The 14,481-nt window shown below is 36.8% G+C and overlaps 1 protein-coding gene across 1 annotated transcript in view; it reads right to left on the bottom strand.

Annotated features, from left to right (window-relative positions):
* Positions 1-14,481, bottom strand: part of LRRC27 (leucine rich repeat containing 27) — a 38,836-nt gene that overhangs the window by 7,590 nt on the left and 16,765 nt on the right. Inside the window, exons 6-10 of the mRNA XM_080596721.1 lie at positions 10,619-10,771; positions 6,463-6,741; positions 5,061-5,307; positions 3,380-3,520; positions 2,379-2,472 (exon numbers count right to left, since the gene is read on the bottom strand). Of these exons, the coding sequence (XP_080452847.1) occupies positions 2,379-2,472; positions 3,380-3,520; positions 5,061-5,307; positions 6,463-6,741; positions 10,619-10,771 (914 nt within the window). The remainder of the gene's footprint in view (positions 1-2,378; positions 2,473-3,379; positions 3,521-5,060; positions 5,308-6,462; positions 6,742-10,618; positions 10,772-14,481) is intronic.

Below are 14,481 nucleotides of genomic sequence, written 5' to 3'. Positions count from 1 at the left end.
AGATCGGGGGTGGAGGGGGTGTAACAGAACAAATCTGTTTAAATGATAAATTCACTGCTAAATACATACTGTGGTAGATTTGAAGTATTTTATAGGCACTGCACTTTTCTTAGTGAAAAACTTAACTCCCAACTGGCTTACATAAAAACTGTAGTAATGTATAGATTTTCTTGTTCTACTATGCCGATTATATTTTACATAGTACTGCCTGTGACTATGCTTCTGTAATTGTTTGCTGCAAAGAAGTCAGTCAACTAACAGAAGTACAATATTATGGAACGAATCAATTTCCAGAACTGTCCCTTATGAATTATCAGTTAAGGTGAAGAGAAAACATTTGCATGCTTTTTTTTTTTTTTTCCCAACTTGTACAAAAGCCTATTTACTTTTTGGAAAGTCAAAGTATGCAATGGCAATCACAAGCAACCATTACTCACATTTCCACACCTTTATCATAATTACTCAAAACTAGGATGAGCATAAATTCAAGACAATCCCGTGACTTTGGGAAAACTATTTTAAATTCTATTAAGTAAGGGTAGCTGCCTTGTTCCCTTGCCATCCTCCAACAAGGAGGATTTGAAAACTAAAATTTTACGTTAAATAAAGGATGTCTCTGTAATGCTCAAGGAGTATGAAACTGCTACAAAGAAGACCAGAGAACAACTATAGAAACTAAATATAAGAGCAAAGGCTAATGATTGTTACTACAAAAATATGAGAACGTGTTTCACAGCTCTAATTTCAATATTTGTTAAATACTCATATAAATTGTAGGAACACAGGAGCTTCACTACGTAAGGTGTACGTTGTGCTATAGTGCCACCTCGTGTCAGACGTATGCACACACTTAGGTACTTGTGGTAAGTACCTAATTTTTTCCCCTCTTTTTTTTCCTCCCCAGAAGATTTTTTTTTTTTCAGGAGAAATTAAAGAATTATTCTCTGGTAGTGAAACATTACTCTCCCCATTTAAATAAATGTAGGAACACTGAATAGAAAACAGATAAGGATTATTTAAAAGTATGATGCAAGTATGATACTTACTCCTCCTCTTGTCATTCAAAATTCAGTTCTCTTCTATGCTAAGCAAATTTCTGTAATCCTAAAAATAATCAGTCAGGTTGGCCAAATCAAAGACCCTACATTGCGTATCGTTGCATGGCAAACCTTTGCAATCTTCTATTTGATAAACTTCAATTCAAAACAACATTTATCCAAGCACTGATGCATATAGTAATGTAATTTGACTTAGTTTCAAAATACGAGTTTAAAGAAAAGTAAAAAAAAAAAATGCTAGCAAGCTGGAAGTGCAACAGTCCTGTTTTTACTTTTAAAATATGAAAAAAGTTTGTGTAAATTTTGAATTTTAATTTTTCTTACACTTCTAGAAAAGCTGTAATCTGTAATATAAAGATCCTTCTTTACTGTTTGAACACCAGGTATTTCTAAGTAGATATTAATAGAATTTAACATTAAACCTGAGTAAATCTATTTTAGAATGGAGGAACGTAATTCATTTTAATTTAAAAGCTGCTGAAATTTTAGACAAAACTTGTATATATTTCCACACCTTCATAGTGAAAAGCAGCAGTATGCCCAGAAATCATGAAAACGCAGATTAAAGATTTCCTCAAAGCAAGAGAAAAACTATTACAGTTTTTCAAATTCCTTAAATGATTATCTCCAAACGCCTTACTCTATGTTATGGTTCATTTTCATAACAGAGCACTGGAAAAATGTTGTGCATTCATTTTCAGTATTTCAACTTTTCCAAAACTTATATATAAGAAACGAGAATCTAATAGCAAAACTAATGGCACAACTTAAAATAAAAATCTCTAACAAAGTTTGTTACTTCGGGGAAAAATCTTCACAGGCCTTTAATACACACCTCCAAAAGAGCCTGAAGTGAGGTCCCCTCCTTTCGTACAACAGCCTTTACAAATTCCCGGCAATCCTACCAGCTTACAAATTACAGAAAATCCAGCCCACTTCAAATTCGGTTTGGCAGATGCAACACCTCATATTGGAGGCTTTCAATAATTAAAAAAAAAAAATACTTAGACATACACCCTTCTGGTTTAACGCCTCCAAGTAGCTTGGTTACTGGAGCCACTACAGATTTTGAGCAGCAGTTTGAAGAATTGAGCAACTCCTACACTGCACATGGGCCTGCAGCACTTCATGCAGGAGTCATAGGATACACAGATATCTGAGAAAGGGGCTGCAAAGCCGCAGACTTTAAAGTGTTGGCACTCAAAGTCCTGGCTTTCTCCTCTTAAGTTTTAAACTTAAGTATTCAGGCTATAAAGAAAATAAATCAAATTAATGGACTGTATTTGCAAACATCCTACCTTGCTATTCTCTGGTACATACCGTATCTGCATTTGTAGGTGAAAATCTAAATGTTTCTTTCTTTTCTTTCATCCACTTTGCATAGCTTTGAGAGTCCTGAAGCATTTCTTTAACGCTGAAAAAGTTAATTTACAGCAAACTTTTAAAGAGGTGATCCCTAACAATTAGAAACAAAATACCAGGAGCCTCTTTATGAAACATTAATTTACCACGGGAGCAGGAAAACTGCCAAGACCCACCATCACTTCCCACTTCAGTGGAGGAATATGGCATCAAAGAGCAGGACAAAGATTCAAACAAAAGCCAAGTGGAGTAAACCAAGTGGAGTAATTAAATTGCCCAGAGGACCGGTAACAAGGTAAACATTTCATCTCTGACCTATGGTTTAAACTTGGCAAGCTCAAATACTGAGTAAATTTGAGTGAACAAAAAGAAAAATTACACAGTTGTACCAGAAAAAATTCTATTTGATAACAATTTGACCCATCACGTTTTTAAGTTTCATCAGTAAATATCTCATTAAAACTATATTTACTCTGATTCTGAATGTCCACAGTGCTTCTCCAGTGATTTTTTCTATTTTAAGTTTCAGACTATTTCTCCTCATACTACCATTGTCTGGTATTAAACAATAATTCTTTTCCTTTTGTTTCCACTGTCTCTCTAAAACCATTTGTCAAGTATAATAATACCCAATAAATTATTTTTTTAACAAACAATAATATACATTATCCTCAGCTTATGTTTACATGGAATGTAACAAAAAGTATGAATTAACTGAAAAGGATTTTCTACTCAATTCAATGGGATATCATGGAGTTCCATGGGCAAGTCTGCAAGAAATTTGATAGACACCTTTCTTGTTGCCTCAGAGCACCATATTCTGTAAATGAAAGCTCTCTCAAGTTTCCACTTGCAAGTTAAAATATCTGAAATTACTTCTTCCCTTATAAAAGGTAAACTAGGCAATCTGTTAAGAAACTAAGTAATGACTTTGGAAAAAACAGTGACATAATACTTGCTTTTTCCTTTGTTTAAATAAAGCTTGTTCTTCTTTCAGCTCCTGTCCTGCTGCTGATCTGCACTTTTCATCTCGCTTCGCCTGAATCGTCCTATCACAGGATAGAAGCTCAGCGAATTTATTTCTTTGTCTGGACATCCTCCTTTTAAAATGTAAAGTTTGATATTGTTAATGAGATATTGCATATTTAGTAATGGGGCTATAAATACACTCCAAAAGCAGTCTTTTTAATTTACTAGTGATCCTTTGTCAAAGCATAAGACAATCCAGGAATCACAACTAGTAGAACTTGCAACAAATTCCCAAAGCATCCTACTTCAATGAGCTGCCTAATTAAGCAGATGAGCAGTTGGTTTTATTTCAGTATAAGCATAAAAAATATGTAAATTCAAACATGTTTAAGTAATTTACCAAATGAATTACTTCATAGAAAATACTCTAAGCCCAATGACTTGCTATGAGAATAAAAAAGCAGGCATAAATTATGAATTCTACAAGATTTTTTTCCATACTGTTCTTATTCTGCTTTCAGAAACAAACAAGCACCCTATGAGAATATTGGTGTCAAAAACCGTGTAATGTATAATTATGTCTACGTAAAGTGTAGAAAACAATGAGAATTAGGAAAATGCAAGATTTCAAGAAGTTTACATTGAGGCATATAGTAAAGACAGACTGCCACCTTCAGGTTCTTTTCATGTAAGAAAAGCTGTAGGCCCAGCAATGAACATATACGCAGGGAAATCAGCAATTCTACTAAAGAAATAAATAACTGCAAATTTTCCCCCTATCCCTTCAGTGCTAGTTAAGCACGTGGCTTTAATTAAGTTACAGTCAGTATCATATTGTTTTTCTGGGAGTGACATCACAGACGTATGGATTCAAACGTGAAAGGACAAGCAGTGACAGAGAGAAAACAGAAGGAAAGTTCACAGTAAATATAAAAATCCCTTTCTGTGCTTGTTTGAAGTGTGAAACCTGATGAAAAAGGCCAGCACTTAAAAAAAAATTGGTCTGCTCTAGTTTACCAAAAAACTAGTTTTGAGAAATATTTTTCAAGTAACAATAAAAACGTATCTGAATACTGACAGAAAAAATCACTGCTATCAAAATACTGGAAATATCTGAACAAAAAAAGATTAGGAATATTTTTACTGTCTTCACTCTCTCCTTTATACAAAAAAGGTACTTCCATGTTTCAAAAAGGATTCACCAACAAACTCCCTCAAAGAAGGCTTGTGTTAATTGCGTATTGTGAAATATAACAAATACAGAATTTGTCAAATGCAAATGAGTTTAATGTATTATCTTGCATTTACATTTACTTATCACATTACATATTAAAAATAATTAAAAAAATAAGATACCTGCAAGATTCTACAGTTCTTTTTTATTCTGTATTATCACATTCTCTCATGGGTACAATCAAGAAAATACAGATGGAAAAGGAATTAAATGGGAAAATATAAAAAAAGACTTAATTTTGGAGAAAATATTTACAATTATAGCAATTATGAAAAAATATATTCTATATACTTGTCATAAATACCATTTATTCAAATACGTATTTGACACTGAGTGTAATGCCACATAATAAAATGCTTTAGCATTTTCCGCTAGAAATGCAGTTTCCTATCACTTGCAAGATCCTTGTCATACACCATTACATGAAACTTAGTCACCTGCAAAGACCAGCTGACTCTGAGTAGAGCTCTCTGTTCTTTCCATGGTTTTTCTGTGCTTTGGTGAAATCATGAATTGCACTTAAACTTTGGTCAACAAGAAATTCTTCTCTTTCATCTTTTATAATTTCTTCTTTCAGCTTCTGAAATCTTAGCTTTTCCTCTTCATTAGGCCAATCATCCGACACATCCAAACTGGATTGCAACAGTTCACTTAAGTTTAGCTTTTCAACAGGTGGTATTTCTACTGGGATTAAAAGAGATTACTGTAATCCTAAGTATCAATTACACTGTCAGATTTTTATCTAAGAAAAATATAGTGTTTAGACAGTGTCAATCTAACAGAAGTGGGATTTGTTGGTCTTTTTTTTCTTTTAATATATATTTTGTTCCCTTAGATTTTTCACAATGTTTAAAGCCATTTGTATTCTGGAAGAACCCAACGGTCTATGACATGTGAGCAGCATAGTGGCCTCCTTCTGACCGATAATTTACAGATCTCAATATGGCAAACTCTTCAACCAGCATTTTTATTTTGTTTTAATAGTCAATACCAGCATGCAGGAGCTGATTCAACAGTGCAATTATGTTCAAGTGCTTAATGCTTTTGGCTTATACTTTCCACTTAACAGTTTAACAGTTTGTGTGTCCTCAACACCTTGCAGAAATCAAATTCACAGCATAGTGCTCCTATTCTTACTCCCTGAAGGTCTCTGGTTGCTTGTACTGCATACACACAACAACATTATACTGCGTACAGACAACATTACGGGAACTCCACTACCGCAGGAGCCCCCTGAATGAGGCAATTCAGGGTCTGTCCTGAAATCCGCCCAACTCAGAGAGCCTGCCACCGACTCCAGGAAGTTTTAAATATGGCCCTATCACAAATACTGTATAAATGACAGTGCCTTCTGATACAGAGTACGACATGAACGACATAAAACCCTGCTTTGCACTGAAATCTCCACTTTGACGAAATTTGGACTAGTATAATATGTGTACATATGTGGATTGAATTAAGGCTGTATAATCCCAACTTCTTCCTTTCTCTACAGTTTCCTGCAGCATTTATAGTCCCTCAGTGTAGATTTGTGTATAAATAAGTACTACATGAACCGTGCACGACTGACTTCAGTTGTCTGCATGATGAGTAGTTAAAGTATGCTCTATATATCAGAGGAAGCAAAAAGGCAAAGCAAACGGATACGTAACTGTGAACATACTACAAGTGCCCAGATGCAATCTGTGAGTCAAATCAGAAGCGACTGTAACATAACCAATTTAAATATGCAATGGAATTACAAAATCAAAGCCCATCCCAAACGGCATTTCAGGTTAAAGAGATCCAGCATTATCTCAAGCTACACCTTTGTAAGCATTAATTTTCACACATCTTTTCACAGATCTTCCACGTTTGTACGACGATGACTAATTCTGCCCTGCCTCGTGCGCCCAGCCCGCTGGCAGTGGGCAGGGTGCCCGCAGCAGCGCACCGCCCGGCAGGAGCCGCGCAGCACGGAGCTCACCACCCCTCTGGGCAGCGCTGCACCCCGGCCTCGGCTGCCCAGCAGTAGCTGCCATCTGATATTGCGGCTCTCCCTCGGCTGCCACGCTGATGCCACCAGGTGCACAAAGGCTTGGCTCCCTACAAACGACAGGCTGGGGAGGTTCCCGAATCCTGGAGAAGGAATGCGCTGGATTTCATATCCCTCCTCTTCTCGCATTTTAGAGAGAATGCGTTATTCCAAGGCACATCCTGTCATCCTCTCCGCATGAAGTATGTATATACTACTTCTTACACACTGCTCCCATCCAACATGAACAGATGGGCCATGTGGGAGGGAGTAAAAAACTCTTGCATATTACAGAAGGTTCCCAAACTTCATGTGCATGCCCACAGATTCTAAATATTAAAGTCCATGGGATTATTTTTCTTTAAATATACCACTACCTAAACTAACATTAAACATAACGTGATTAAGTTATAAAGCTACCCAGACCATACTTCAGATTTTTTGTCATTATAATCTATTGTGCTTGAATTAAGTAGAACATAATGCAATCCCACATTTTTATGCAGACCAAAAAAAAGGCAGAAAAAGAAAAGAAGAAAAAATGCTTTAGATCTGCTATTTTGAAGAATACTAAAAATCCACAAAATCTTCAAGATTTTGTACCAGTGAAGGGTAGTTAAAAAGCAAAATGACTAGAGTGTTTCAAGTATATTACTTATTTCTTTTGAAAGAAAGCATATAATAAATGTATATGGGAACTTGGAGAAACATGTATAAGTCCACGTTACAATAAAAACAATAAACCGTTGATGGAAACTACTCTGCTAATTGCCAAGCAAAACTCTCACTTCCCATACAAACTTCAAGGGTGATCAGCTGTCATTAATTCTTAATTGCTACTGCCAAGTAAAGAGAGAGAACTGAAAAATAATACTGATTCATCTTACACAGATAAAAAGGAGACAGCCTATTTTCATAGTCTACACATCTTTAAAAAGAAAACCAAAAAACCTCTTTTGGTTCATTACTGAACTCCTAACTCTCTGCTACCGTTAGGTGTAGAGTACCTAAATATACTTAGCCAGATGTACCTAAAAGAGCACTTTCTTGTGTTTAGGGGGTTTACTTCTTTAATTTCACACAAAAGGACATTTTTTGTTACTATCCTATTAAAAACAAAACAAAAACAAAAAAACCACACAACTTTAAGTAACAATAAAAATGCTCCAAGATGAATTCATTTCCAAATTGTAAAGCGAATTCAGATCAGTAAGAATGTGTTCTCTACTGAGCATTTTGCCACAGTTTTTAATATTTTGCTTACCAGAAGTCCATTTGAAAGCTACAGAAAGTGCAGTTAATTGGACTGATGTATTCCAATATATTTCAACCCTGATACAGATTGCTTAACAAAATGCTGTGATGTCCATAAAAGGCATAATTTTGAATATCCAAGACAGGATTAATTCTCATTGAAAATTAATGGTAAACATCTGATATTTTATTCTTATTCCCAGGTATTTTTCCTAATTGATTCTAAAGTTTTTCTGCTGCTAACGGAAATATCACCAAGTAAACACCTACATTTCGCATTAGGTCTATGTTAAAAAAAATAAAAAAAATCCATATATTAGCCTCAACTACATTAAGCACACACAAAATTAAGAGCTTTCTTCATTTCTTCATTCTAGTACCCTTTGTAAACTAATGTAGAAGATGCTGAAAAAAGTAAGTTAAACTGGTCATACACGTTCCTATATTAAAATGTTAGTATTTCACCAGAAAAAAAAAAGAAGCTCAATTAACGAAGCTTAATGAAGCTCAACTGCTTCCCTGAGTCACTAATCTCCTTCCTAGGAAAAGGACACCTGATTTTCTTTTATAATGTTTTGGAAAGGCCCACGCTGGTTCCTGCAGCACGGGCAATCCTGTGTAACACAGAACTGTTAGGGTGCTTTCTGTATAACCACGAGCAAATTAAATATTAAATTAGGACTCAACTTCTAAAATAGTAAAAGAGCAATCCTGCACCGTAAGCGGTGTGTTTCAGTACACGACTGGTCTCCTTCCTAGGAGGCTGCTCGCCCGGTCCCCCGGCACCCACTGACAGCAGAGGATGGTTTCAGTCTCAGCCTGGGTTACGGGCCCTGCACGCTTCCACCGCGCCACTCTGCTCTGAGAAATTATTCCTCAAATCTAGTCTGATACTTTCTTGAGGAAATATCTAAACCAGTGTAAAGCTAACAACGTTTGTGGTCCGAGCTACGTGACTTCTCTAACGCCATCTGAATCTGCCTGCAGATTGCACAGAAAGCTCTCTTGCAGGCACAAAAGCCAAGTTATTTCACAGGGGGACAAATACAGATCACACCTTGATCCCGAACTTCACTTGAGATACTGACAACTTCAAATGTAAGTAAGCAGATTTTTACACGTTAAGCATGCTAAAACAATGTGTGCTAGTACGGAAAAATGACAAACATTAAGCACTACTACCACAGAAAAAAAATTGTCTATATAGAAAAATGCATCACTTGCTCTCAAGTAATGCTAAGATGTGGTAAAATTTGAAGGTAAATAGTGGTAATTAAGAAACACTACTAGGAATTACATAAATTGAGGTCTTAACGCAAAAAAACAACTAATCACATGAAGTTCTGAAAACGAGTGGTTCCTTGCAGTAGTACCATATGTCAAATTGAGATTAATAAAGAAATATTGTCATCATCCTTACATATTTTGACTTCATTTTCGGTATGATGGTATTTGGAACCAATTTTTTTAAAATGTATTTCACCGTATTGCTTACAATTTTAAGTGGTTCATTCATACTCTGAATTTGCTGAGTTCCCATTAACAATAGCACATTCTGGCATCCCTAATTCCAATCTGATACCAATGGTATCCATAGTCATTAGGTTTCATTATAGGAAAGCTTAAATGTGAGAAGAGGTCTTCTGTGGGAATATGACTAGTATTTCTATTATTAATGACTTCTGGAACCTATTTGATCTTAAATACTGCAAATGATGTTGCATCTTTTCCTCTCTGCTGACAGCTTTTAAATGTTACCCTCCTAATGTAAATTTATTGCTGCAATAGCGAGGGAAAAAAAAGAAAATGTGATCTGAAGATAGAAGGCAGGCTGATCTGAAGACAGAAGGCAGGCTGTACTTGTCTTTGAAGACTGTGAACTCACACACCACATGAAAATCCTGACAATGCTATCAGACTTCTGCATGTGGACAAACAATACCAAACAGTTTGTAACAATAGTTATGGTGTACACTATATGCGTTTGTACTACATTTTTTAAAAAGTAGGTCTGTGCTTCAGACTGTATGTAAATTTAACAGTTACGTCCTCACCTTCCTTACGACACACAGGCAGGCGGAAGGAACTTCCTCCACTCATATTTCCCCTTTCCCTTCAGCTCCTGCGAAGGACCTGGCCGACTGGCTATACAGAACAGGAGGAAAGCTAATCCTAAGCTCAGCCTGGAGCTAGCTGACCAGCCAGGCCTCCCTACAGCTGGCCTCTTACCCGGAGACCACAGGCAGGTGTGTTTTGGCCTTCTGCTCTTTACATATCTTATTTCCCTAGCGTTTCTATTACTCCTATCTCCCTTATGAAATGTCATCTACCTGTACAGGTACCCTACGCTTGCGCGCGTGGCATGCACACAAGCCATTTGTCAACTTAATGAAGCAGTCCAGCCAGCTCTGTTCATGCTTCCTCCCTGCTGACTCTAAAGAACAGCCTCTGCTGAAAGCGTTCTGTTTCTCTAATCACATCACACATAATTAAGATATGCTCTTATTATACAAAATACAGCCTCTCCTTTCTCCGCTTAATGGTTCGAGATTCAGTGTTTGCTTTTGTAGCACAACAAAGCATTTTTTTCTAGCTCGCAGTGTCCCTTTCAGGTACAGGGCCGGATGCCACTCACTAGTGAAAGGCCAACAAGGAAAGCGTTCCCTGGTTCACGCTTTTTTCCAAGACAAAATACAGTAAATACACATATGTACATCCCCAACATACCTGAAGTAGCCGGCTCTACAGAGGGTAGCCTGTCATTCCCAGATGCCCGAAGAAAGCAGAGGATAGATTTTACTCCCTTTTCTATGACACCTTTAGGTGGAAATTCAAGGGGACAGTGTCTCAGATTCAAGGCTGTCAACGAAGTTAAGCTTCCTGTACAAACAGCGTAATTTAGCAAACAGGTTGAAAGATGGATGAGTTTTCGGATTATGTCTAGCAGTTGAGTTAGAGTGAATTACTGGCATTCACTGCGTTTACAATGATTTTATGATAATTACCATTATCACATATGCAGGTACTATAGACTGCCTTAAATTTATTTGCCCAACTCAAACATTTTTAGCCTGGTCTTTCTAGAACTACAAGTAATTATTCTTTTTTATATACCTAGTATTGCCAATACTGTAATACTTAAGATTACCTATATTATTCACAATGGGCTATGTTTGTATTTAAAAAACAAAAACAAAAATTCAGTTTACTCAAGAAAATTAAGACAAACTAGACTGAATTACATTAAAATGTTTGCTTTCTCCTTCGAAGTAACTCTTAGCTATCATACGTCCTATCAAGAACTTCTACCATCGCTCAGTACGGCAATGCATCTGTGAGCTGAACCAGAAATACAGCATGCATCTGGCATGCATTCTGCCCCTTGATGACTGCAGAAATTTTGTACTTTGGTTTCTAAGATGTTTCACATGACCTTGTATAAAACAGATCGTCATTCTTGTTGTGATTATTTGTAGCTTTTTCTTTTACTTTTTTTTTTGTCCATATATTCTCCAGTTGCTAAGCATCTTTGCGATCTTTTTTTCATTGTTCATTTTTAACTATTTAATTTCTCTCTAAGCAAATAGTTCTCCCCGTCTGAGATTAGCCTAGACAAAATGAACTGTCTCACAACAGCTGAGCTAACCAGTACAGTCCCTCAGCTCCTGTTCTTGTGCTTTGTCAAATGCGTGGAATTTGCGGTGTTGACAGATCAACGTTTTTACCCAGTATTAACTTTTCTATATAAAAGGAAATGTATGAAAGATTTCAAGTTTTCCTTTTTTTCTAATGTAATGTTCTGACTTCCTAATTCTGAAATCTTTGGGTTTACATTGCTTTTCACTCCAGTCTTGCCATTAGCTGTTCTTGCCCAAGGAAACAAAGGGCTACCACCTCTCAACAGCAAAGAAACATGCCATAAATCTTCAGCCTCCCGAGGGCTAGTGAGCTCAGGCATCTTGCAGGCCTGCTGCACTCTCCTACTTTTCTCACAAGCAAAGTATGTGCTATGAGTTACTCCTATATCCCTTATAAAAGGGCATCCGCCCATATACTTATCCTATGATTCTTGGGAAAGGCACAGCATAAAAGACATATATATATATAATTCTATATATAGACTTATTTACATAGCATAAAGTTACACATGGAAGGAGGTAATGACTGATAGGGTCTTCTTTCTTTTCATATTCTGCTTACTGTCTGGTCAAATAGGAACAAAGAGGCACAGTTTCAGAAATCAGATTTATCATCTTCCCCAAAAAGCTATGCTTCATAAAAGTAAGACAAAATTAGCAAATTTGCCTTCCCAATAACTACACGTTTGCAGAATTATATAACGCTTTCAGTCAGGTTAAAAAAAAAAAAAGCCTAAACTTCCTGATCCAGGCAAAAATACAAGAGCTCAAATCTTAAATCTTTCAAAAAATATGTACAAAGTCTCTAAAAGAAAGGTGGAATATTTTGTCCTGACATTTATTGTAGATAGACATGCAGTTTATATTAGGTATTTAGGAAGTGCAGCGTTGAGAACAGACAACCCAGTCAATCAGGGTATGTATTTTTCATATCGTGTTGCAGTGTGACTAGAGTCACATTAAATCTGCACTCACAGCTTGACCTTCCAGCCTAATCTGTTTCACTTCCTGCAGGCTGACTCCGTGCCTATCTGCTTTACTCGTTACAGTATAAAACGGTGTATTTGCTCTTTTAAAATATTTTTGTAAAATCTCGCAGAAATACCAAATACATTACTAATAGCTATGCTATTAGATTTTAAATTACCAGTAATTAAAGCTGAAAGGAATGTTACAAAACAAGTTTTACAATGTGATTAACAGCTCCATTTGACATTAGTTCTCTAGAAATGTCAACTACAGCAATATTGACAAAGTGCACTTAAAAAGAAAAAAAATAAAAACCAGCATGAAAGTAATGGAAGGAAATGAGCAGCTGAAGTAGGTACCAGGGCTCTCCCAGAAGCTGGTGAACATGGAATTTTTTCTGAGCATCGCGATGGGGAGATCTGCTGGATCCTCCTGGGTCCGGTCCCTTGGAAGACTTGAGATCCATGCGCAAAGGGATTCTCCACCTCAGGGAGATCGTACCTACAACCTGCTATATGCAAGCCCATGGCAGCTACGCAGTATTTAATGCAACAACCTATTACTCCCATGGAAAGCAGATTTGCTTCCATTTCACTGAACTGCCCAACAAACACCTGACGCTTTCCAACTCCATTCTGCTTCTTTCATCATTGATCTTTTTGTGACCAGCCACAGGGTCAGAGCTGGCAGGTAACTTAGCAGCAGCAGAGGAAAAGTTGAGTTTTGCCATCCCAACATCAAAATTACTTACTGAGTTGAAGGAAATTCAACTCGCTTCTCAAAAACATTAAAAATTTATGTTTTCCCTGCCACAGACCCTATTTAGAACTAGAGATCACACATTTTAATCAGAAGTGTTGTTCTGAAGTCTGCTAAAGTTGGACTCAAACTGAGAGCCAGTGAAAGCCAGAGCTGCCTGAACAGTTATTTTGAAATGGCACTGAAACTAAAACTAAGGTGAGTTAGAGAAACTGCACTCAGACGGGTTAGATGGAAACATAACTGCACGCGCACCACATGCTGGCTGCCACACAGACCTTATTGTGCTGTAACTCAAGGCAAGAGTACTGGGTCAGCCTGCCAGCATCTCACAGGAGGAGGAAAGTTCTAGGGAAGGCTTGGAGAGGAATTACTTGGTGCTACAGATCAGTGGAAATACCCCTGGCAGACAGACAGGCCAAGAAGAAAAAGGCATAAAGGATGAATTACTTGACTACAAAATAAGAAAACATCAGAAAAGCAGTGCTGTGTACATAATTACGTTAGATAGCAACAAAAATGCATAAAACTGAAGATCCGTGTTTATTGCAGAGACTAAATATGCTGTTTTGCAATTACTGCTGTTGGTTTTGTGAAGAAATAGGTCCAGAGAACTCGTGTATGAGCACATCTTTGTCACATAAGCAAGCATTCCCAACACTCCAGTCGTATTGATTGTTTTCAATGAGGTGTTGATGGTGACCAATATACGATGCTCACCATACGATATTGATGGTGAGCAAATACGGAAGTTTAGAGGCCTAGCAAATCGACTGTATTCTACCATTCTAAAAACAAGTTTTCTAAGAGAGCTACAATTACCGAAATGCCTTTTCATACACTCATGATTCACAAATTAGAAAATTACCTCAAACAGTTATAAAATATAATGCAGAAGTGGAAGAGTTACATTATCAGCAAGAATAAATGGCTTTGAAGATGCAACATGAACTATTTGGGAATACGATTAGATTTTAAATAGTTTAGTATGAAGAAACTGAATCTATTTTTAAACAGATTATCAAAATGAATCATACAGATGACTTCAGTATCGGAAAAGTGAAGTCTATTTTATCTTGCTGAAAACCACTCATGGTTGAACATGACTTGATTGTAGTGGGAGAGCTACACAGGACATGCAGCTACAACGCACACTGCATGATGTGGCAGTGTGCACTGACAACATGCATAACGGGGAGGATGGCAAATCAGCACTCTACCTTT

This window comes from Anser brachyrhynchus, assembly GCF_964034855.1.
Source record: "Anser brachyrhynchus genome assembly, chromosome: 6".
Classification (NCBI taxonomy): Eukaryota; Metazoa; Chordata; class Aves; order Anseriformes; family Anatidae; genus Anser; species Anser brachyrhynchus.
Note: the sequence above shows the minus strand (reverse complement) of the source record. Positions and strands in the feature narration are given on the sequence as shown.